Below are 24,503 nucleotides of genomic sequence, written 5' to 3' on the forward strand. Positions count from 1 at the left end.
GGTTGAGCATAATTTAAGGGGACCTGAGCCATCCGGTGCTACTGGAAGCCCATTACAGCTTTATTTATCTGTGTGTATATTGCACAATAAATTAAAACATCTCAAATGGAAAGTGTGTGAGGTTAACTCTCCTCCAAACATTTCCCCCCCTGGATAAAGACATCTAACTGCCACCCCCTTATCATGTATTTCTTGAAAATATAATTTTGAAACTACAGTGTAGAATTAGCTCTCTCGCCACAGAAAGAAAGGGGTCTCTTCCATTCACCTGCTCCAGTTATGGGGACAAGCCCCATTTTTCTCACCATAAACAACAGATTTGAACACGTCTGACTCTCACTTCCAGCCATTACTGTCACTTTTATTTTAGTAACTGAGCTTAAAAACAGATGAAGCAGAAAACACTGTTTTTCAAGCAGCTCCGGAAAACTAAACCAGCAGTTCAAACCCGAGAGATTAGGATCCAGGAGCTGTAACCAGAAATACACAAAGGGTTTTTTTTTTTTTTTAAGTTACCACTAAAATGAAATTACTTTTTATTAGTGTATTTTATTTTTATTAGAAAGTGTAAAAGTGAGGTGAAAAGAAAGAGAAGTATCATTTTGCTGGAAGAGCGAATATTAAATTGAGCTAAACTATGTACCCCTTTCTACATAGTCCTACAGTCAGATTTTCTAAAGGCTGTGTGCTCAGCACATGGATTAAATAGCAGGAGCATCATTTCAGTTTCTAAAACTGACATAGGATAGCTCATTCTAAGCCCACATTCGAACTAGATTCTGTGGAGACTATTAGACTTTGCCACCCCATCCAGAGCCTCAGAAAAAGTTTTCTGACATTTCTTTCTAATTAATTTGGTGGGGAATGGAGTCAGTTGTAGATTCTGAAGTTGGGTATTGAATTGTGACAAATCTCAGGGTCGCTAAGTGTAGAAAAAATAGTTCAGGTCCTCCTCCCCAAGTTGAATAGATGTGCCTCCTTCACTTGGGAAGACTGATTAGAAAATATTAAAAATAAAATAACAGAACAAAGAAGACTAGAGTTTTCACACAGGTCTTAAAAAAAACCTTCTTTATATTCCATTAATAGAATTAGATTTAATTCCAAGGATCATTAAGTCAGAATCAGAAATTCTATGTTAACCTCCCCCTTTACAGTGGGTGATTAAAATTAGAATACACCCCCATCAGAAAGTCCGACTTCTTTTAAAAGAAGAACAGCTGCAGAGGGGGGGAGGTGGGGGATGGAGACGAAGAAGTCTTCCACCCGAGAGTCTGAAACCCTTTAGGGCGTTGAGAAATGATTTGTGCATTTGTGACCCTTTTTATTTAACAGGCTCTCTTTTGGATTCATGTTCATCCCACTCCCTGCGTGTGCGGAGCCCACTCTGAAGCCACGGAGCCACTGGCAGCCGGGTCTTGCGGATTTCCGATGCGGGGGCCGCCGCCGCCAGGAGGGAAAAGTGTCTCTGTATTCATCTCTCCCCCCCCTTTCCACCTCCCCAGCCATCAGTCGCAGGGACTCCGGCGAGGGTCTTTGGCTGGAACCTCGAGAAAAACCTAGGCGTCTTTCTATCTCTGGGCTGCCCTGAGACCCCAGGGCTAACTAAGAACACGAGCGATGAACAAGCATAACATTAGCTTCAAGCTAGATGAGACCATATTAAAACACCGAAAGGTGAGAATGTAAACCGAACCCCCTAAAATAGACAGAAGCCTATTCCAGATTCCTTGGAATTTCAGAGAGGGCATAAAAGAAAATCAAATATCTCCCCCCCCCCCCCCCCCCCCCCCCNGAAAAAAGAAATCCCCCCCCCCCCCCCGCGCCCCGCCATTCGAGTGTAGGAAAAACGTGTTGAGACGCCTATGAATATACCGAAGAGATTGAGACACGGAGGGACAGAGACAAATCCTTTTCGTTCTGTTTTACTACAACTAGTAGTAGTGTGGCTTTGGTATTAGTAGTATTAATGCGTCTGTTCCCAACCCTTTACCTCCTCAAGTTGGGTTGAGGACTCCTGCCAAGCCAGCACCATCTATGTGCCACCCACCCACCAGCATCCAAGAGTTATGCAGATGTTTATGGCTAGGAGAAAAATTCCAGTTAGGTATTCTTGTATTTTTAAATACTGACTGTAAGTGATTCAAGTATAATCCTTTGTAAAACGTTTTCTCTTTGACACATTGAAGGGGTTGAGAGAATAAAACCTGGCATGGATTCCCCTTCCCCGACCTCTCACCCACCTCCCTCACCCCAGCCCCGCCAATGTCAAGGTCTCCCCTGGAACCCGCACCTAGGCAGTGAAGGTGTCCCTGCTGGCTCCTCTCCGGGATCGACCCAACTTCAGTCAGAGCTGGGTGTAGATTCCCTGTGTGACCAATGCTGAGAGCTGTTTGGGGAAGAAACTGGCTCCCCCTAACATTCCCTTGCTTTTGATAATGGGGGGTGGGGAGGCAGACACAAAATTCTTGGTTCAAGGTGAATATGGGTCCCTTCTGTCCTAGGGAACTGAGAACCACACTCCTTCCGTGAAGCGGGTTTCACTGCCCAGGCGCTGCTCCGGGATGAATAGCCTGAAGGTGACGGTCTAAAAGGGATGAATCTAGGGAAGTGGGGAAAACAGAGAAAACAGAGAGAAAAGGGACTCTCTCAGTCTCTTTTCCAGTCTCCTCTCGGACTCACACTCCCCAGTCCCTTCCACCTCTCTGGATACTCCTGGGAAGTCTGTGCGCCTTTGGCAGAGCTCTCTGTGTTTAAGGGCCTTTTTCTCATTCCAGAGTTAAAAACAGAGACAGAGAATATTGGGAACCGATATTAACAAGACAGCAACAGATAGGCCCTGGATAAAGACAAATAGCTCTAGGCTCTGAGCCATAAGAGAAAACCAAACGCTCAGACAGCAGATGTTTCCGCCTGGCACGTCGGAGGCCCATTTGTCCTAGAGAGGATGGTGACTGAACAGTACTGAGGTCAAGACTCTGTCCTAGGAGGACAAAGTCGGTTTTGAAAAGCTCCAGGTGGATCTCAACTTGAGCCTTACAGTTTCACCTCCAGGCAGCTAGGTCCTCGGGATCGTGGAAGGGGAGTCCCAAACCCGAGGGGCACCCACAAGCCTAGCACCCAAATGAGCTAGAGTTAGGAGCAACCCTTAAGACTTAAAAGAGGAACTACGAGAAAACGATGGAAAACTTTGAAAGTTGTTAGTTTAGAGATAGAGAAAGAGAAAGAAAGAAAAAGAAATTGGCTCTGGTGTGTGCCAGCTGCTAGTCCCCCTGCCCCCACCCTCGCTGGCCCCTCCAGAATCCAGTTCGCTCTTTGCGCTGTGCCGGCAGACCGACGCAGCCCGGCCTCTGGCGAGAGCCAATCAGAGAGCTGCTCTCAGCACGTGGAGCCGAGAGACTCCAGAGCTCCGCGCCCGCAGCTCACTACACTTGTAACCGCTTGTCCTGAGCGAAGAGAGGACAAGCTCCGGCTGAGGCCAGGGTGAAAGCCCGCAGCCCGCCACCGAGGGAGACAGAGAGGAACAAAGATCTCAGTAATATTTGTTATAATCAGTCTTCCAAACTACCCCCATCACACACTCATTCATCCCACCCGCCAGGAGAGGCAGCCAGCCAGAGGTCCACTCTCTGAGCCCAAGGAAAAAGCTCCAGCCATGAGCAATCAGTACCAGGAAGAGGGCTGCTCCGAGAGGCCCGAGTGCAAGAGTAAATCTCCAACTTTGCTCTCCTCCTACTGCATCGACAGCATCCTGGGCCGGAGAAGCCCTTGCAAAATGAGGCTTCTGGGAGCCGCGCAGAGCTTGCCTGCCCCGCTGGCCAGCCGCGCTGACCAGGAAAAAGCCATGCAAGGTAAGAATGTGCGGTCAGGCACCTACGAAAGGACGTTGGGCATTGGTTTGAAAGCTTGCTATTTGGGGACCACGGGCGGGCATGGAGGGTTGTTAAGTTGGAGACCTAGAGAAGAAAGGGAATAACTCTTAAGGCCTGGGGCCTTAGTGAGAGGGGCTGTTTCTACTTCTCCCCTTTTGGAGAAGGCAGAGGCCCAGCTTCGTTTGGGGGGTGGGACTCTTAGCTGCTCCGTGTTCATTGCTTAAAAGTCCCTTTAGGTTGGCCTTGGGTAGACCCTGAATAGCGCTGACAAGTCCGAAACAGCAGACGCTCTTAAAGCCTTTAGCAACAACTTGATGAGGGCAAGAAACCCAAAAGCTTAGGGGAGGAGGTGGTGGTGGTGATGGTGTCTTCAGGCAAGGTGAACTTTAGCTTTTCCCCTTGGGAAGATTTCTTTCTACTCAGTGGTTTGCGTTCCTTTTTAGTTTTTAATTGTACCTTATTGGTGACCTTTTCAATGCAAATGTTGAAGAAAACATTTCCCCAAGGTTCCCCAAACTCAACTAACTGTATTTGAAATGCATGAAATGTGTGGGTGCTGTGTGTGTGTTTTTTTGAAGAGTTAAGATGTTTAAAGTGTTTTTTTTTTCTGAAGTTAAAAAAAATCCAGAACAAGTGTCATTTGGTCCTTCTAACCTCTTATACTGGAGTTTCGCCTTGAGCTGGATGCAGAAGTCTTGCAGGCTAAGAAGTATTGGTGTCTTTTAAATCCCAATCCAGTGATCCAGCAGCAACACCATTTGGAAGACTGGAGCGAAAGGCTGAGAATGAGCCCTCTAAAATAAAACTGACTTTTTCCTTTTCTTTTTTTAGCCTGCAAGGGCACCTGTGCCAGGCACTTCCTCCAAGGGAAGGAGCGGCCTGTGCCTGTTGTACCCCACCCCTGTCCCCCACTCCAGGCATTTCTTAACGCATTTTCTCCAGGATGGTTTTTTGTTGTTGTTGTTGTTTTTTGTTTGCCCCTTTGAGCAAGGAATCCCAGCCTCCTGCCGCTGTGGGCTGTTGGGCCCTGACGAGTGTTGAGGGCTGTGAGGCCCAGGCGGCTTCGCCCCGCAGGGGTCGCCCGCGGGGCAGCGCCCCTCTTGCTAGCCTGGGGCCCCTGTGACAGAACAACTGGCAGAGGTCGAGCGCGAAGTTTTCAGAGTAGTGGTGATGGAAGGTGTTCAATTCTTAAAAAAAAAAAAAATCGCCCCACCCCAAAATGGAGAAAAGAAAAAAAAAGAGAAAGGAATGAAATAAGATAGAAGTGAAATCATGAAGGAAAAAAAAAAAGAGAAAGAACCGGAAAGAACCAGTAAAGGCAAGAGATGAGAGGGGAAAAAAGGAGTAGAGAGAAGGCAGAAAGAGAAGGAAAGAAAAGGAAAGGGGGCACGAAAGGGGTAGGTATGAGAAAGAAAAGAGGAAATAAAGGGCTGAATGAGAAAGGAAAGAAGAAAGGTAAAGGGGGAACTACTGGGGCACGTGAGAGTAGAAAAAGAAAGAAAAAGGAAGCATGGTGGAAAGTGTGCAAGGAAAGGGAGCTAAGTCCAAGGGTAGGGGTTACACGCAGCAGAGCAGGCCGGCTCCCAGCAGCTGCGAGGCAGGGGGAAAAAACGGTCAGGCTAGCGCGCTGACCACTTTTCCTTGCCCGCAGGCTCTCCCAAGAGCAGCAGCGCCCCGTTTGAGGCTGAGCTGCACCTGCCTCCTAAGCTGCGGCGCCTGTACGGCCCGGGTGGGGGCCGCCTCCTCCAGGGCGCCGCGGCAGCGGCGGCGGCGGCGGCAGCGGCGGCGGCAGCGGCAGCCACGGCCACTGGCACCGCAGGTCCTCGTGGAGAGGTCCCTCCACCGCCACCGCCAGCTGCGCGGCCAGGGGAGCGTCCGGACAGCGCAGGGGCCGTGGCCGCGGCCGCCGCCGCCGCCGCCTGGGACACACTCAAGATCAGCCAGGCACCGCAGGTGAGCATCAGTCGCAGCAAGTCGTACCGCGAGAATGGGGCGCCCTTCGTGCCACCGCCGCCCGCGCTGGACGAGCTGGGTGGCCCGGGGGGCGTCGCGCACCCCGAGGAGCGCCTGGGCACGGCCAGCGGACCCGGCACTGCCCCGGCGGCGGGTGGTGGCGCGGGCACCGAGGATGACGAAGAGGAGCTGTTAGAGGACGAAGAGGATGAAGATGAGGAAGAGGAGCTGCTGGAGGACGACGAGGAGGAGTTGCTGGAGGACGATGCCCGCGCGCTGCTCAAGGAGCCCCGGCGCTGCTCTGTGGCCGCCACCAGCACGGTGGCCGCCGCTGCCGCCGCCGCCGCCGCCGCGGTGGCCACCGAGGGCGGCGAGTTGTCGCCCAAGGAAGAGCTGTTGCTGCACCCAGAGGACGCCGAGGGCAAAGACGGCGAGGACAGCGTGTGCCTGTCCGCTGGCAGCGACTCAGAGGAGGGGCTGCTGAAGCGCAAACAGAGGCGCTACCGCACCACGTTCACCAGCTATCAGCTGGAGGAACTGGAGCGGGCTTTCCAGAAGACGCACTACCCGGACGTCTTCACCAGGTATGTTGCCCGGGTGGTTGGTGGATGTGCACAGCACCCGCTGAAGGGCAGAATAGAGGGGGGTCTCCAGTGTAGGGGAATTCTCTTTACTTCTGGGCGCTACCCGGGCGGGGTGGGGTGGCTTTTTGGCTTGACCAAAAGTGATCCTTTGCCTCCCTTTACACACACACACACACACACACACACACACACTTACACACACATACTCACTCACACACACTTGGGCTTGAAGTTTCAGTTGGTGTGGTTTCTTTCTGTCCCAGCGCCCTTCCGTTTTGTTTCCAAATGACAAGTTTTAGAGTCAAACAACCTCTCTAAAGAGCACCCAAAGTAGCCACATTGGGCAGACACACAAGACTGTTCCCGGTGCCGAGGCTGGGGCCGGGTCCTGGCTAGGCACAAGAAGCACAGCCCGAAGTCCCCCCTTTCAGTAGGAGAGCAGGCGCTATTTTTGATCCGTGTACTGTGCGCTGTCCACCCTAGCCCGGTGGCCCAGGAGTCTAGAGGGTATCAGTTACGTTGTTCTCAGGAAAACTGGAGCCCTTGCCTTCAGAGAAGACCTTTAAAAGGATCTGAGGGTTTTCTTTTCTTTTCTTTTCCTTTCTTTTCTTTTCTTTTTTCTTGTCACTTGGGGACTCTGAAACAACCAAAAGAAGTCAGAACTAAGCAGTGTATGGTGTCTCACACCAGAAAAGTCACCAGCCAGAATCTTCCCCTGTGCTCTCGGGTCGCCTCCATGCCCATGACTTTACTGTAAACGGGTTGGTGGGGTAGATCGTGATTTCTGGAAACGTGGCAACCAGGAAATCCAGCAGGTGAGGTGGGGGTGGGGACAAGACTGTGTCCCAGGGACTAGTGTCCACTGCACTTCCCAATCTGAGAAACTTGGACTGGTGGGGTAGCTGAGCCCCTGCTTATTCAGCTGACCTGGGGGTACCAGCAGGATCGGAGCCCTTCCATCCCAAGGCCAAGATTTTGTCTGGGACTAGGAGCCAGGATTGGGGGGGCAAATGTGAGGAAAAAGAAAGAGAGCAGTCCCCCAGTGAGAACACTGAGTGAGCCCCCTGAGTGCCTGGCTCCCGCGCTCCTCAAACCCGGCATCTCCTTCGCAGGAGACGTGTGCAGCTTTTCAATGTGCGTTTTTCGACGGGGAAAGAAGCCTGTCCTTTTGAACCAGAGAAATCTCTGCTTCGACTCAAGGCCTGAGCCAGCTCCAAAACATAGTTGGTCTGGCAGCTGCCAAACTCTTGTAGCCAGAAACAACCAAACAGTAAATTTAATACAGGCAAGGGCACTGAAACTTGGTCCCTCCTTAGTATCGTTCAGTCTTCTTCCTCTTCTTCTTCTTCTTCCTCTTCTTCTTCTTCTTCTTCTTCTTCTTCTTCTTCTTCTTCTTCTTCTTCTTCTTCTTCTTCTTCTTCTTCTTCTTCTNCTTCCTCTTCTTCTTCTTCTTCTTCTTCTTCTTCTTCTTCTTCTTCTTCTTCTTCTTCTTCTTCTTCTTCTTCTTCTTCTTCTTCTTCTTCTTTTAAAGATGGAAATAAAACTACTCAAAGTCAGCGTGTGCTATACAATAGCTAACTGGAACACCACCTTTATTTTATTTTAGCATTTATCCGACATGTGTACTTAAAAAGGAGAAAAAGAGACAGTGTTGCTTAGCATCCAAGTTCGCCCTTTTTAGTTTGTCGGGGAGACTAAAGTACAAGAAGTGGGCAATTCCTCTTCATCGCCCCACCCCCATCTCTTTCCAGTTCGGAAGGCCTAACTCCTGGGCTATAGCCCAGCCAGGCTAGAGTGGAGTTTTAGATTTGCTTGTGCTCTCCGAGAAGGGGAGGGGTGGGAAGAGTGTTCAAAGGAAGGTGTTTAGTGAACTGATTTTTTTTTTCTTCTCGCACTGAGGAAGTTTTCAGTAGCCGACCTGATCCTGCGGGCAGTGCAGGCCCAGGCCCAGGCTTAGGCAGCTCTGTACTTTCATATTAGGGAGCAGAGAGCCAATTATTCTCGGCGCGCTCATATTTTCGGTAAACAGGTCGTAAGCCGTTTTACAGCATCTTAATGGTTTCCTATTTGCCTTAATTGTCGCAGTAATAACTGCAATAACGGGGTAGGGTTTCAGCTAAATTGACTTCCCCTGAGATGGGCAGGGTTTGTAGTGGGCACTGGAGTCAGGAGGTGCGCAGAATTTTGTTTAATCGAAAAATTACCCCACTGAACTCTTAACAAGCTTAACATATCTCCAGAGGGTAATGGGGAGTGTGACCTAAGAGGGTAAGGGAGGGCAGAAGGGGGGAGGGGAGATGGAGGAAAGACAGAGCTGGAAAGAGGGGCAAGAAAGGAAAGGGGATATTTTTTTTTTATAAAGAGGGCAAAACAAAGCCAAGAGGGCAAAAAACAAAAATTGTAGTTGATTGCTGGGCTCTTCTCCTATTTAGTATTTGGATGAAACAGGGTGTGAGCACTGTGTGTGTGCATGTCTCTGTGTGTGTGTGTGTTTCCCATCCTAGTCTAGCCTAAGAGATTGAGAGAACATTGATTTGTCTAAGTTTGAAGACTTGTGAACTCAAGAACCCACCCAACGTCACACTATATGATATAATATAATGTGTACTATCTTATACCTGTCACTGTGCTGGGACTTTTTTCTGTTTTCAATCAAATAGTAGGCACCTTAGAGAAGATCGGTCAAACCCGTGTACTTGGGGTGTGGACTGGAAGAGGCTGTGGGATAGGAGGTGGCCGAGAGAGGGCTGCTGGGACCTACTGTGACCTTTATGTGTGAATGTTGTTTTCTTACAGGGAGGAGCTGGCTATGAGGCTGGACCTGACTGAGGCCCGAGTCCAGGTGAGCTCCAAGAAGGGACGAAAGAGAGCTGGGCTGGGGTTGGGGGTTGCCTTTCAAATAAAAAGAAGTGGATCCAAACCTGAAAAGTAGACCCAAGCACTCTCACACAAGTAGGCATTTCAAAAGCAAGTTGCAAACTGGGAAGTAGGAGAGGAAGATTTCTGGGTTGGGGAGCTTAAAGTAGCCCAGGATCAAAACAGGGGTTTTCTAGTCTCAGAGACTGCAATTCAGCAGGCCCCCATCCAAACCTGGTACCCAAGGCCCCTATAGAAAACGATTCACCAGCCAACTTCTGATTGAAATAATGGGATGGAGCATGGATTTGGTTGTTAGACAAATCCGCTCAGCTCCAAGCAGGTATTTGGCTGCGATTAAGTCTCCAATCGGGCTTCATAAAAGCCCACTTAGTGCTAGAACAAACAGGGCCATTTGAAGGCAAAATGCTGTTTGATTTCCCCTCCGCCCTGCACAAGGAGCTGGCTAATGCTATTTGATTTCCCATTTTTTATAGCAATGAGCCCACATTGATCTAATAGGGAGTGAGTGCAATGCTATTAAAGGTGTTTGCAGCCCCATACCAGAGTGCATTTCCGAACCCAGGCCTCATAACCAAAGAGACGATCAACACTGGGCAGCCCCGATGGCCAACAGAAAACAGATGTCCCTGGGTTAGAAGCTGAGTGAATCACTTTACAGTCAAAATCAAGCGCTGATAAAGCACAATAAATTCCATATGGCTCATTTAATACACAACAGCTTCTTGCATTAGAGGGCTAATGATGAGGCTTGTCCCCTCCTTTCTGTTGACACATTTCTCCATTGTCAAACAGAGATGCGACAGCAACTCCACATTTTCAGCTCAGGGGAACAAGTCGTGGGAAAGTTAAATAACTTTTTAAAAGAAAGCGAGGGCCCCTCCCCTTCTTCGCTCCCCACTATTCACTGGAGAAGATGTAATTAAAGTGAATATGAATTATCAGAGTCCTTTCGTTTACCTTTGGGGGCCTCAGAGGTATTAATTCAATAATGAGGAATTGCAGGGGACATCTTGATAATTGCAGTTGAGCCAGAGAGCCCAAGAGACAGCCGATCTCTCTTTAGAAAGGATTCTGTGTTATTTAAGGCCCCTCTGCCTCCACTACCCCCACTTCCCTTCTTTTATTCCTTTCCCTACGATCAAGGAATGGTGAATATTCTTGTCTAGACGGGTTGGATGTGAGAAAGCTGCCCGTCTAGCCTAATCTAACTAGAGTCTAACTTTCTCAAGTCTGTGAGTCGCCAAGCTAGAGAATTTCTATAACGCACACAGGGATCATTTGAAGGCTGCCGAATGCTATGGCCCCCTTTCCCCAGAACCTTAAGTAATCAGTCAGTTTAGATTCTTTATTTCTTTTTTTTTTCTTGTCCTGGATGACTCTAGAAGTCCAACCAAGCTTAGCCGCTAGTGGAACTAACCCCCAGCCAGGTTGGAAATTTGAAATATCTGAATGCCATTAACTCTTTTTTTCAAAAAGATGTTCCTCTGTGGCAGTTCACATTATATTTTAATATAATTCGGGATAGCCCTAGAGTTCATTCTTAATTTTCAGACTCATCTGCAGTCACAAACTCAGCTCTAAAAATATTAATGCCTTCTGGGGAGAAGGCACACAGCTTCTGAGCTGTGGGAGTGATGAGCAGGTCACAGAAAAATGATTTCATGCTTTGGGGGATATTTTTAGATGATGGTGGCTGCCATGTTTTAGGTAAAGGTCTGTGTTCAAAGTGATTCTTATTAACAATTAGGAAAATACCTTGGGCTGGAAACCTCCTCCAAGCCTAGAACTGTCTTATTTAAAGAGCCAAGTGAAAGCACGTTCCCCCCAGGAAAAAAAAAAAAAAGAAGGCCCTGTTTGCTCTGAAGATGGAGCAAGCCCTGCCCTCTGAGTTCCTGTGCTCAGGGAGTCCTGCACAATCCATCCCAGTGGCCAGGGAGGTCTCATCCAGAGCCCCTGGAGAGAGCCTGCTTTGGTCCCCTTTTCATTTTATGAACAACTAGGTCTCTTTTTCACTTACTGAAAGTCATTCTCACCTCTCTCCCAAGCCTATCCAAACCCCAGACCCCAGTACAGTGCAGTTCCTGTTCAGTAGGTATTTTATTTTTGCAAAGGATAACTTAGTTCTCTGCTTGACTTTTCCGTAGAGAGCAGGCATTGCCTGGGCTCTTGGGTAAACTTGAAATACGGGAAAATCTCAAATGCGCAGAAGAGATGTGTGGCTCCTGCCACTATGTGTTTTCATTTGTTGCCTTATAAGCATTCTTCATTAAAGTCTTATGAGAAAAGTGTTATTGACCCCATTTTACAGATTAGAAAACTGAGGTCCAGAGAGGTCTAAGTGACCTAAATAAAGAAAAGAAGGGTCAGCCCAGACCTGGCAATCTAGGTGTCCCCATGTTTTAACTTTTCCTGAATCTTGGAAGCCTGGGATAGAGAGACACCACTTTTAAGGGCTTGCTTGTCCAGTGGTTTCTGCTGGATTAAAGTCTGGGCTCCTTTTCACCCAGAGGGTTCTGAAGGCCACGGTGGGTTCAGGAACAATGAAAGACGGGAGAGAAAACCCAGGGTGTCCAGGGAGGGGGTGAGCCAGTGCTAAGCCAACCAGGCCTCTCTACATTTTGCAGGTGTGGTTCCAGAACCGTCGGGCCAAGTGGCGCAAGCGAGAGAAGGCTGGTGCGCAGACCCATCCCCCGGGGCTGCCCTTTCCTGGTCCTCTCTCGGCCACCCACCCCCTCAGCCCCTACCTGGATGCCAGCCCCTTTCCCCCGCACCACCCAGCGCTTGACTCAGCCTGGACCGCCGCCGCTGCTGCAGCTGCAGCCGCCTTCCCGAGTCTGCCGCCGCCTCCGGGCTCGGCAAGCCTGCCGCCCAGCGGGGCGCCGCTGGGCCTGAGTACTTTCCTGGGAGCAGCGGTGTTCCGGCACCCGGCCTTCATCAGCCCAGCGTTTGGCAGGTAACTGCAGCCTTAAGAGGCTCTGTCCGTCAGTCCGTCCGTCCGTCTCTCTTCTACCCAAGCAGATGCTGAGGTCAGAGAGGAGGCAGGAGGGGACTATACACATTTTTTCCCCCAACCTAAGCGACTTTAGTCAAACAAAATACTCTCTAATTTTGAATTTAGAAAGAAAAGTAGATCTTGAAGAGAATGAGTTACGAGTAAGTAGGAAAGGGGACGGCAATGGACAGTAACAGCAGTGACGACCAGAAGTGTTCATGAAAGCTGTGCAAAACTATGGTTTGAAGGTACCTTCCGCCATGGGCGGTTTGAGAGAACAGGTGTAGGCTACGGAGCTGGGAGGGCTTTAAAGCCTCGCAAAAGTCCTTCTGAAAGCCACAGAGCCTGGCAGCTTGAGGGACACACTTGGGGTCCCCTACAGGAGCCCAGGAGCCAGGAGGCCCTTAAAGTGCACAGAACTGTTTCTTCTCCTCCCAGACTTTATGCTCCTCGTCACTTCTATGACGTGATGCCACCAGTACCCCCATATGTGCAAACCCCGACCCCGACAGCGGCACAAGACAACGAAATAAAAGAGCCATCTCATCGTCTATAACTCCCTTTCTTTAAATGAACATTGATGAAATAAAAAATCTGTATAATCACACAGACAAAGAAACAAAGGAGGGGTGTATTAAGTTGGAAAGTGCAGTGAAAATAAAACTGAATGCAGCTTCAATGATCTCTCTTTGGGAGAACAAAGAAATAATAGATTCATCCAACTGCGCAGCTACTTAACAAAAAAATATCCTCGAGAAAATTGAAAGTAGGACTTGAGGCAAAATTAATGTACTAAACCACGAAAATATCTAGCTAGTGCCTTAAAGTGTAGTTAAGTGGGGGTGACTCAGTTTACCTAATGAAACCAGGGCATGGTACGCCCCCTCCAGGTCACCCATTATCATTTCCTTCTGAAAAGAGAAAGTAAAGTCCTGTGTCTCTCTCCTTCCTGCTTCCCCCCCCTCTGACAATAAATGTCTGTTAGTAAAACCAGGCGAACCCCCGCTGAAACACCGGAGATTCCGCGAGTTTAGAAGGAGGGGGAGACGGGGTTGGCAAGGTGAGTGACGAGAGGGCTGGAGAGCAGGAGCGGTGACTCCAAGAGCCCAGGTGGGCTCTTTTCTAATTGAGGAAATTCTGAATTGGCCCCTAGGGGGTCTGGAGCAGGAGGAGCCCTTGGGGAGGTGGTTGGAAAAACTCGCCTGGCGGCAAGCGTGGAGGTGAGGGCCTGGGGCGCTCGGGCCTCAGCTGCCGGTCAAGGGTGTTTTGAGGAAGGATTGAGAGTAATCCCCTCGCGCAGAGTAATCCTGGTGCCACCCGGAGGCGGTGGCGCAGATGCTGGCACTGGTCCCAGATTAGGGCATTGGTTTGAGTAGTGCAAGTGGCTCCCAAGTCTGGGAACTATCTGGGGGGGGGGTCTGGGGCTCAAGGAAGGCGGTGGGGGGAAAAAGTGTCTTGGTGCGGGGCCTCGGGGCGCCCAGCAGGTCCGAGGCGCCTGTGGAGCGGAAATGGAAATCAACAGGCGGGCGCCCAACATCCCACCCTGCAGGCGCTGGTAGTTTAGCCGCCTGCAGGAGGATGGCTCGGCCAGCGCTGGCGGGCTGGAAGGCCAGCACTCAAAGCCAACTTTTCTTGGGCGAAAGAAGGCTCACACTCAAAAGGAGCCCCGGAGAGTTTGCTTGCAGGGTGGGTCTAGGGCAGTTTTTAACCTACTTTCTGCACCCCTCCCCCATTGGTCTTTCCCTTCTCCTTCCTTCCTTTCTTTCTTTCTTCCTTCCTTCCTTCCTTCCTTCCTTCCTTCCTTTCTCTTTCTTTCTTTCTTTCTTTCTTTCTTTCTTTCTTTCTTTCTTTCTTTCTTTCTTTCTCTCTTTCTTTCTTTCCCTTGCATTTGTCTCTCCGGTCTCCCATCACTTGCTCTCCTACCAACAGCATCACTCCAGGAACTGACCTCGGAACACTGGCTTTCTTAAGTGAAAGCCCAGAATCCACGCACATGGGCCTCTTGATTTGGGCTGCAGGGCCTCCCTCTGAATTCGTCCTCCCCGGACGTGTCTGGTCCCTTGAACTTTCTTTTCCTGTTGGTTTCTCGGCTCGGGCAAAACCACCAGCCTACCGTAGCTCCAGCCCTGCCTAGTCTCAGCTCGAGTCCCACTAGGGGCCTAACTCCCCCAGCTGCTCCGCGCCCTCCATCCTCGCCGCCCGGGTGAGAGAGAGGTGGAGGGACTCGCTGTCCCCGGAGCCGCACTCAGCTCACGAGGCCGTGACAGCGCTGTTTGCTCTCCCCACAGGCTCTTTTCCACCATGGCCCCCCTGACCAGCGCGTCGACCGCGGCTGCGCTCCTGAGACAGCCCACACCCGCGGTGGAGGGCGCAGTGGCTTCGGGCGCGCTGGCCGACCCGGCCACCGCAGCCGCAGACAGACGCGCGTCCAGCATAGCGGCTCTGAGGCTGAAGGCCAAGGAGCATGCCGCGCAGCTCACGCAGCTCAACATCCTGCCGGGCACCAGCACGGGCAAGGAGGTGTGCTAAAATGCCCTCCACTCTCGCGCCCCTTAGGCGCGCCCCTAAAGGTCACCTCACTCAGCATCACTCAAGACCAAATGGAAACAGAGGACCAGCACACTCCCAAGATGGCAACAGACAGAGCGCAGCCGCCTTCGCAGCAGCCTGGACGCGGACAAGGCAGCACTTGGCGCTAAAAGACGTGGCACCTCTTCCTCTGGCTGTCCACCTGCCCCTGCCCCCGTCCCTACCCCTGCTACTGCCAACGTTGCTCCAACTCCAAGGTCCACTCTCCCATTCTTACCTTACTGAAATTAACGGGGAGGGTTTCTTCCCAAGATGCCTAGTATTGGAGTTAAAAAAAAAAAATTAAAAGCCCAACCTTCTCTTCCTCCGGATACCCCACATAGCTTTTCTTTTGAATAGCATTTTGGCGCTCTAAATTGATTTCAGCGCAGGCCCGGCTAGACGCCAGGGCAAGGGAAGCAAATGAGAGGCTGTAAGATAGCTAACAGTGCACTTAAAGGAAAGGGGCATCTCGTTCTTGTTCTCTTCTTTATCATACACCAACCAAGGTTTTTATATCAAACCAAAGGGAAATACTCTGCTAGAATATGGACTATTGAAGTCACCAAACTGTGATTATTGATTCTGTACATACCATTGTTATTAAAAAAAAAAGAACAGAGCTTTGTATATTTGAAATGTTATAACGCAATTGCACTCAGCGTGGTATGGTAAAAGTTTGTCCTCCTGTAGATTCTTACTGTGTTGTAGATACGGTAGGGTTCCTAGACAAATATTTATGTACTCAAGCCCTTTATTTAACTTATTAACTGTAGAAGCTTCGGAAATCTCCAAGATAAAGGCAATGGTACAGTACTTTTGTGTAATGTGTAATTGTTACCACTTTTCCTTGATATCTAGTGGAGAAGTGTCACGCTCAAAATAAAAAAAAATATATGTTTAACAAAAGGAAGTGTGAATACTCTATAGAGATCCCGAGGGGACAGTCCAAGTCCTTATTCCCCACCGAGACCAAGGGTGGGCTCTGCTGTTGCAGTAGCTCTTGAGTTTATCTGCACGCGCGTCTTCCAGGCAGAAGCCCCTGGTTTGAAAGTGATACTCAAAAGGGCACCACAGTGGTGCTTTCCAAGAGCATCACAGGGATCTGTCGCAGTTGATGCTGAGGATCCTGGGCCAGGGAGATTGTAAGGTGGGTTCCACAGTAGGTGGGTGTAAAGTAGGTGTTGCTGACAACCGTGAAAAGAGAAATTTGGAACAAGCGGTGTCTTGGTTGGAAGGCAAAGGAAGCTGTTCGTGCAAAATGCCACGTAGCAAGGAAGTGCGCAGTCCGAGATGACAGGTAGTGGCTAGAGCAAGAAGCTGAGGCACTGGCTTCTGAGGGGGCGGGCTTGGTGGAACACTATTAGGGAGGGGGGGGGGGGGGGGAGGGGGGGGGGGGGGGGGGGGGGGGGGGGGGGGGGGGGGGGGGGGGGGGGGGGGGGGGGGGGGGGGGGGGGGGGGGGGGGGGAGGGGGGGGGGGGGGGGGAGAGAGAGGGAGAGAGAGAGAACACGCGGGAAGAGTGATGGAAAGGCAGTTATGGGTATCCGAGTGGCAGATCTTAACTCGACAAATGTCATTACTTCACTTATCTAGACATTGGGAAATGTATATATATATATATATATATATATATATATATATATTTAAAAAGTTCAGATTTCGCCAGGAAACTCAAACAGATTTGGCATTTTTCACCCCCCTGGGCTCACTCCTTCCGCGGCCGGAACCGTAGCTCCCCCGTCTCCGGGACCCTGCCCGCGCCCCTACGGGTGACCTCTCGGTGGAAGCTCGCCCGCGGGGGTTGGGTCTCGCCAATGCTCCCAGGGTGATGGGAAAGGGACGAGAAGCTTAATTAGTTTCAATTTGCAGCAATTAGCGCGCCGGACCTTTGGGGAGAGGGGCAGGCGGGAAGGGGGGCTGCGCGGCGTGACTACGGCGGCTCACGGAACAGAGAATCGCCGCCCCGCCAAGACGCCGGCGACCACGGGGGGCGCGGGCGCGTCTCTGGGGCCAGGCCGGTCGCGAGCTCTCTGTTAGCAGGAGGTGGGGAGGTGGGTCCTTTGGCAGATGCGGACTCGGGCAGAGGTCAACAGTCCTGGGGCACCGTGCCTGTCTGGGGAGGTGGGCAGCCCTCAGTGATCCTAGGTTTCCATCTGTCCGAAATCCCAGAGAACGCGCCCACGAGGAGCGCCAGCCCCAGCTGCTACTGGGATTTTGTCTGTCATGTGGGTCCTCACCACCTTAGCCAGGTCTGGACTTGCCAGGGTGGCTCTCCCAGGCAGAGGCCCGGTCTGGGGCATGGGAAGTGGCCACCAACTACCATTCCCGCCGCCACTACCTTCCTAGGTTTACTAAGACCCGGTTGGAACTTTCTGGGGGCTTTTCTCCAGATCTCGACTTGCACAGGCTTTCCCAGAGAAAGGCGTTTTCCTGGAGTGGACTGTTGTAGGTAGCAGTGTGTGAGTGAGCACTAGGGGAGGATTTATTTATTTGTGGTTAATATCACTTTTCTGTCGATACTGGCTTTTTGTTTAGTAAGAAGGCTTCATTCTGTCTCCCCCCCGCCGCCCCCCCCCGGGCTGCCAGTTGGATGGTATACGAGAAACAGTACCATTCTTCCTGTTAATGAACTCTTTTTTAAGTCATTTTTTCTCATTTGACCCTTCCATGGAGCAGAAGCAAATTGCGTGAAATTACCTCCAAGGATTACATTTATTACTGGCCAATGAGAACCCCTCGCCTTGTTTTACAAACTCTTAATCCTATGTCATTCTGATGCCGCAAACAAGCCCGGGGCCTGGGCCTCCTATTCTTTCAACTTTCCCCAGCTGGAGGGACCTCATTCTGCACTTAATATTCCCCATAAATATCACACGCTAAAGACCCCCTGACTTCCAGCAAGTCCACATTAAACATGTGACATGTCACGCATGACAAACTCTGAGTATCTTTTCAAAGCAGCATTAAAAGCAAAGAAACCAATTTTCTTCTCTTTCCAAACCTCCCCAAGTGCTGAATGATGGGATTGGAAAGAGCCACTGGAGCGTACTTAGGGGGATTTTATGAGATTTTCCAGAATGATTTAATCTTATTGTGAGCATTATTAATGAATGGCAACCCAATTTGGCCCCAATATCTGGGAACTCAGTCACAATACTGGGACCGGCTGACAATGCTCCCCCCTCAATCTTAAGCAAACCTCTTCCACCACTAAGGAGGACATATGGAGGCCCAGGGAGTTCAGGAGAGTCAAATGCATGGCAGGACGGTCTCTTAACACATTCACAACAGAATGGCCCAACACCTGTTTTCCCAAGACCATTGTGGGGTGCGGGGAGATTGGGAGCCTCTGGAGGGAAGTTGGAGGGGAAAGGGACGTAGATTTGCTGCACTTACATACAGGGTAGCTAGATCAGGAGACCCAAAAAGGCAAGAAGGGAGCACCTGGAAATGTTAGAAATGCCCTTTCACAGACTACCGACGGACTGGACTGTAGGCAGTAGCAAAGGCAGTCATGTTAGCTGTTATGACAAGGGTGGCAAATGGGTCAACCTGGGAGAATGATTGAGGGAGAGAATCTTAATATTAGGATAAAGCTACAGGTATTGGTCCCCATCATTTTCCTCCCCCCTCACATCACCCCCATCTATTTGGAACAAATATTTGTTACTGTTAGTTTTTTATTTATATCAATACTCAAAGCACCAGATGGTCTGCTTAGCATGGTTTGGAGTGCATCTACTTCTAGCATAGAAAAGGGACTGATGTTAGAAGTGAGAAAATTACACATGGGCTAGCCCAACTTGCTTTTAGACGAAAAATGTGTATGTGAGCATGTGTATGTGTATACACAAAAGTGAGTGTGTCTCAATGAAGGGGGTCCTAAATTGAGCCTAAAATGGTATTTTGGAACACAGAGTTCCCCAGAGCAACTGCATATTTAAATGACAAGTGGTAGCCTGGCTGGGGGTGGGGCTGGGGGAGAAGAAAACCCCACTACCTGAAAAGGAAAAAGCATTTTTTCAAAAGAAAAAGTCATGTTGTCCCTGGACGTTATTAACGGTCCAGTTTGAAGTATACATTTTTTTCTAAAGAAAAGGGGGCGATTACCAGTTATACATTAAGAAATGTCATTCAGTCATTTTTATTCATTCTCCGGAAATCTTCGTAAAAGCCTGAATCATACTTGTACAAGCAGCAATTTTGTTAATCCAGGGGGTTATTACTCTGGGCCCTTATTAGGTTCTACACCACTGCCAAGCAATCCTATAACCCTCTCAAAAGAAGTTTACCTCCCTGTTATAAAACCAGTAGTGGTATTTATACTGTGCAATAATTAGTGTATTACTTGAATCCACTAACACGTTCATTTTATCTCTGCACAAAACCTCTAGTCTGCTTATAGAAAGCTTGTGCCTCCTTTGGTGCTGTTAAAGTGGTGAAAGAGTGAATTGAAGGCTGGTTGCACTTTCTCCTTTTGCCTCGCCTTTAATTCCCATCTCTTTTTGCTCTCATCCAATTAGCACAGTGTATTAAGCGGTTTATCATCTCATAGTCAGCTATTGAGAGAAACAAGGCGAGCACTTTGCAATAGAACCTGCGCTCCTTTGACACCCTCAGGTACTTACATATTCCACTGCGCTATGAATAATAGAGGAAGAATGGAGCGCTAATTCCCTCATCAAAGAATGCCTTGTCTGCTGCTTTGCTCAACAACACCATTCTGATCAAAAGAAAAGCAATAAAGCTTAGCATAACAAAACGAAACCTACTTATTAGCTTAGTGGTTAAATTAATGCAGAGCCGCTGCTATTCAAAACCAAGGTTTGAAAACAGCCTCCAACAACCTGATAATGCTGCCTTCGGGATGAAGGAATTTTAATCTGAAATTTGAAGCTGGCTCAGATGAGTTAATCTATTAAACCGCTATAAGGAAGCTCTGCCACAAACTGTTCAATTAAGAAATATTTAGGTGAGGAGAAAGAGGAGAGAGGACAGAGGTGGGAGGAAAGGGAGAGGGGAGGAGGGGGGAAGAAAGAAGAGAGAAAGAAAGGTGGATGGATGGATTTAAGTTTTGATCGGGAGCCCTGAGTAACATTGAAGTGAGGGGTCCTGGTTGCTGGGCTTGATGCTTTTCATAAAACCCTGACACAGATGGAAATCTCTTTTTAGTTTCCTTGTCTTTGTATCTCCTGCCAAACTCATATTAAACAGTGTGCTTGAAAGTATCTTAGGGGGCTCACTGGTGGCAAGGGATGGAGAAGTGGGGTAGTGGTAAAAGGCAACTGACCTTCCTCATCCGGAACTCCCATCTGGAAACCCTGATCAGTCCCTCACAGCCTGGGCACCTGTCACATAACTGACTTTATCCATATTGTAGTTGACAAATGAGAATATTTTTGGGCATTCGCTGTGAACTTTCAAATTCTGGCCTTCCCTATAACCTTTGTACGTGGGACCTCTGTAGGAAGGGAAGCTTGTAAGCATGTGCAGTAGCAGCAGGTCCAACCTAGTTCCTACTTTAAACTGAACAAGTGCTGAGGAGAGCAGGGCCCATTAGGGTACCAGTTCCCAACTAATTCCAGTAGCTTTAGCCCAGAGGTTTAACAATCTTTAAAAAACAAAAACAAACAAAATACAAATGGGGCTAGAGATGGCCCAGAGGTTAAGAGCACTGGCTGTTCTTCTAGAGGTCTTGGGTTCACTTTTCACCACCTTCATGGCAGCTCACTGCTGTCTTTAACTCCAGTTCCAGGGTACCCAACACCTCCATGCAAGCAAGACACCAAAGCACACAAATTCCTTTTTAAAAACCAAAACAACAACAACAACAACAAAACCCATTTGCCAGCCAGGTGTGGTGGCTCATGTCTTTAATTCAAGCAGAGGCAGATGAATATCTGAGTTTGAGGCCTGGTCTTTACCAGTGAGTTCCAGGTCAGCCAGGACTCTGCAGAGAAACCCTGTCTTGAAAAGCTAAAATAAATAAAAATTTAAAAATTGTCAAGGCTTAAAGAACAGAAAACATTTATTAAATATTTAGATTCCTGGCTTCTCTGGAACACTAGATCATAAGGCCCATCCTGGGCCCTGCCCCTCTCAGCATGACTACTGCCCCCTGTAGGCTGCCCCTTACATTCCCTAGTGTGTGCAGTTGGCTCTCTATTCATTCTTTGAGCATTTGAGCTTCAGGCTGGTGCCAGGGAGCCCATGGAGACAGGGATGGGCAGCACTTCTGAACCAATTCTACTCAGTGTGCCATCAATCAAGGCATGTCAAGGAATAGAGACCCTCCTGCGAAAAGTGAGTGGGCCTTCCAACAAGTATCCACTGTAATTCTTCAACTTGCAAGTCCAACTTTCCATAAAATTCTGGAATCCTTCAGGCACCTGCAGCTAAAGCCTACACTAGGTAAGAGATCCTAGTAAGAAAATGCTAACTGCTGTCATTGGCCATTTTCTGCAAGTGTACTTCAAAATGGTTTTTATTTACATTTAGTTTGTTTTTAGAGAAAGAGTCCCTAGGTGTTCTGGAACTTTCTATGTAGACCAAGCTGGACTTGGATTTATGGCAACTCTATGGCCACCTGTAGAGTGCAGAGACTACAGATATGTGCCATCACTACTTGCCAAAATGTCTGATTTTCTATAGAAATAGCTCCTATCCGTAGAGCGATTATAGACACAAGGTAGAGGCAAGAAAGAAAGTAATAAGTTGAGTCTTTCGTGGCTTCTTGAAGACCAAGTTAAGGATTATTTCATTTATATTGAAAATAATCATAGCCTCCAGAAAGCAAGGAAAATATACCTTCTTTTCAGAAAGTTTAGGGCACAAGCTCCAGACACACATACACTGGTGAACTGTCCTCTGATTTTAATATAATGGCAATTACCAGAAGCTGACCAGGAATGATAAGAGCACATGAATCCTTTTGTTTCCTAAAGCAACTTGCCTGCTCTAACTTGCTGAAGTGCTTTTAGTGCCAATTAACTGTCAGGGCCCCAAACCTAGTGTTTCTACTTCAATTCTGAGTGTAAGAGAAAGAGAAAAGGGACGGCAAAAGCCAGACAAAAGACTTTTTAACAAGTATTTCTTTACATCTACTGCTTACCAAGTATTTCTTCCTTAGGGGGCCTCTATGTGGAATGCCTCACTCGCAGCAGCCATCAGCTTGTCTCTTGGTTTAGTGTCCCTCCACCCTCTGCTTTCTCTGTCTTTCTGGATCAAGAACCAATAACCCCAGTCCTCTCCATGCTTAATATATTAAAGGACCCAAAGTTCACAGAACTTCTTGATGCTTCCAATATCCAGACATCTTGCTCAGCATCTTTGAATTGGGTTGATTCAGGCTGTTATGAAAGAAAGCGGGGCAAGGTTGGGGAAGAGAATGGTCTTCAATCAAGCTTTTATTCCTTGCTGTCAACTTTAAATTGCACCCAATTAAAAAAAAATCACTACAACTGGTTTCCCTTTAAAAAACTTTATTCTGAAGTACAAGACACAATGCATTTTCCGTTCTAAGAAAAGCAAATCCGTAAGTATTCTAACGTTGCCATATTGAAATACAGCTTATTGATGGCAAAGAGAACTGATGGACCTTAGCAAGCCCCAGGTCCTGTTAGCTGCCTCCCATTCTTCTGAATGTAACATAGTCATCCTCACAGCAGTCTCACCATGATTTCTGTGAAATGTTAGGACAGAGTATTTCAAATGTGCTTTCCTATTGTATAAATCTTCGCTCTGAACATTGTATATAAAGGGAAAATATAAGGAATGTGAGCATGAGACACCTGCTCGGTGTTGGACTTTGAACAATTCGATACGCAAACATGTTCTGTGTAATCTATTTAGTAAGTGCAAAGTTTCTGAATCCACCCACCCCCGCCCCCACCCCACTTATGTGAAAAAGAGCACTGACAACAGCCATGCTTGGAGCCAGTTTCTGAACAAGTATTTTGATACAGACTGTATTTAGGTGACGTGAAAAAGTAAAATATTAGAACTCCCACTAGACTCCAAAAAATTCTTTTTGGGGGTGTCTTTGCTACAGCCTCAGGGTAAATTTAAGGTAACTTAGGTCTCTGCTACTCTTGATTAAAGTAGCAATTTCTGCTCTGGGGAAACCCAGTCCCCAATAAGATTGGTCTTCAGGTACTTGGGAAAGGGTTCGGTGGCATATTGTGCTATGAAGACTGTTTGGCAGGTTAAATATTTTTACACTCCCATCCTGATCCACATCTACATGAACACAACATGCAATCCTTGAAAGAAAAGCAAGATACTGGTGAAGCAGTTAAGGCAAGTGGAGGCCCCCAGAAGCTGAGATTCGGCAGCTGGCCTCCTTGCTGGTTCCTGGGTCTCTCAGTACTTCCCAGCATAATTGCCGAAGAGCTTGCTGAGGTTCACTTCAGAGTAGCCACTCCAGGACAAGAACTGTTCTGCTATATTCTTGACTTTTCTGTAGTCCTGAAGAACTTTGGGGGTAAAAAACTGCTTCTTCAATTTATCTAAAGTGAAATAAAAATAAAAGGATTAGAAGTCTCAGAGAGTTTCTTCAAAGATACTATTTCTTTCCAGAGAAGGGGTGCATGTTTTGGTTGCAGTCCCATGCCTCTGATGCCCTAATGGGCCTGTCGGTGTTCTGTCCACCTTAGGGACAGTTGAAAGCTTGAGGTATTTCAGAATCTTCTGTGAAAGCCTAAGTCGGCTCTTTTCAGACCCTCACTGCCAGGAGGACACACCAGGTCAGGCCCCCTCTATTGATGTGAACTGCAGGTGCATGTCCATGTGTAGTAGGCGAGATGAGCGGCACTGTGAGACACCAGTCTCGCTGCGCTGTTGAGTATGCGTATGCACTGCAGTAGGAAGCTATATTCCCTAGTGCCTCCCAAACCACACTGCCGCATTTAGTTAGACTGCACAGTTTCTTCTAATTCCCTCACCTTCCCATTTTGTTAAACAAGATCTTTACTGAAAGGAGAGGAGAGCTGCCTGGAGGTCCAGCTGCCCTTTGTCAACCTCTCTTTATATCCACCCCGTGACAACTCTGATCCAGTGTCCGCATCTGTGTGCCCAGCTCTTTTTTCTTATCCATTCCTGGCCTTCCTATTCTGAGGATGGTTCTATCATCCAGAGCAATGACTCCCTTCCCTCATTCTCCATTCCACAGTGTCTGCTACTTCTGCATTTTGTTCTTTGAAAGGAGCAGTGGTGCTGTTGTGTTTGAAGTTTGATCTTTTGGGGGGATCATTCCTTCCCTGGATGGTCTTTGTTCAAAGCTGCTCGAGAACATCATGAAATGTTTTGGAAAGTTTTGTAGCTGAGGAAACTGGGTAAGGTCACAAAACAAGTCCTTAGAAATACGGATCTGGAAATTCAGGTAGGCAGAACCCCCAACTAACAGTTGTAGGAGGTCACTTTTGTAGCCCCTTTTATGCCACTGCTTGTTCAAGACTGAAAGCAAGGCCTAGAAATCGGCTATTTCCAAGGTAAAGGGTCCAGGATACTGCCTGTGCCAAGGTGCTTGGGGTGGGGGACAAAGCTTCCCAGCACCTCAGAATACAAAAGGAAGGAAACACAGATGTGGGAACACATCCATCAAAGTAAGCAAAACCCTGCTCAAACAACAGAGAGCTAATAAAGCCCACAACACC

At 48.5% G+C, this 24,503-nt stretch overlaps 2 protein-coding genes across 2 annotated transcripts in view; one reads left to right on the forward strand and one right to left on the reverse strand.

Moving 5' to 3' along the window:
* Window positions 1–3,370: 3,370 nt before the first annotated feature.
* On the forward strand, window positions 3,371–15,665 carry Arx (aristaless related homeobox). The gene is made up of 5 exons (XM_050126457.1): window positions 3,371–3,851; window positions 5,524–6,409; window positions 9,206–9,251; window positions 11,914–12,242; window positions 14,570–15,665. The coding sequence occupies exons 1-5, from the start codon at window positions 3,656–3,658 to the stop codon at window positions 14,808–14,810; spliced, it is 1,698 nt and encodes a 565-aa protein (XP_049982414.1). The 5' UTR covers window positions 3,371–3,655; the 3' UTR covers window positions 14,811–15,665.
* Window positions 15,666–22,320: 6,655 nt separating this feature from the next.
* Pola1 (DNA polymerase alpha 1, catalytic subunit) overlaps window positions 22,321–24,503 on the reverse strand; it is a 313,417-nt gene continuing 311,234 nt past the window's right edge. Inside the window, exon 37 of the mRNA XM_050126455.1 lies at window positions 22,321–23,357. Coding sequence (XP_049982412.1) covers window positions 23,212–23,357 — 146 coding nt within the window. The 3' untranslated portion in view covers window positions 22,321–23,211. The remainder of the gene's footprint in view (window positions 23,358–24,503) is intronic.

This window comes from Alexandromys fortis, unplaced genomic scaffold (assembly GCF_014885135.2).
Source record: "Alexandromys fortis isolate MF-2015 unplaced genomic scaffold, M_Fortis_MF-2015_v1.1 scaffold_256, whole genome shotgun sequence".
Taxonomy (NCBI): domain Eukaryota; kingdom Metazoa; phylum Chordata; class Mammalia; order Rodentia; family Cricetidae; genus Alexandromys; species Alexandromys fortis.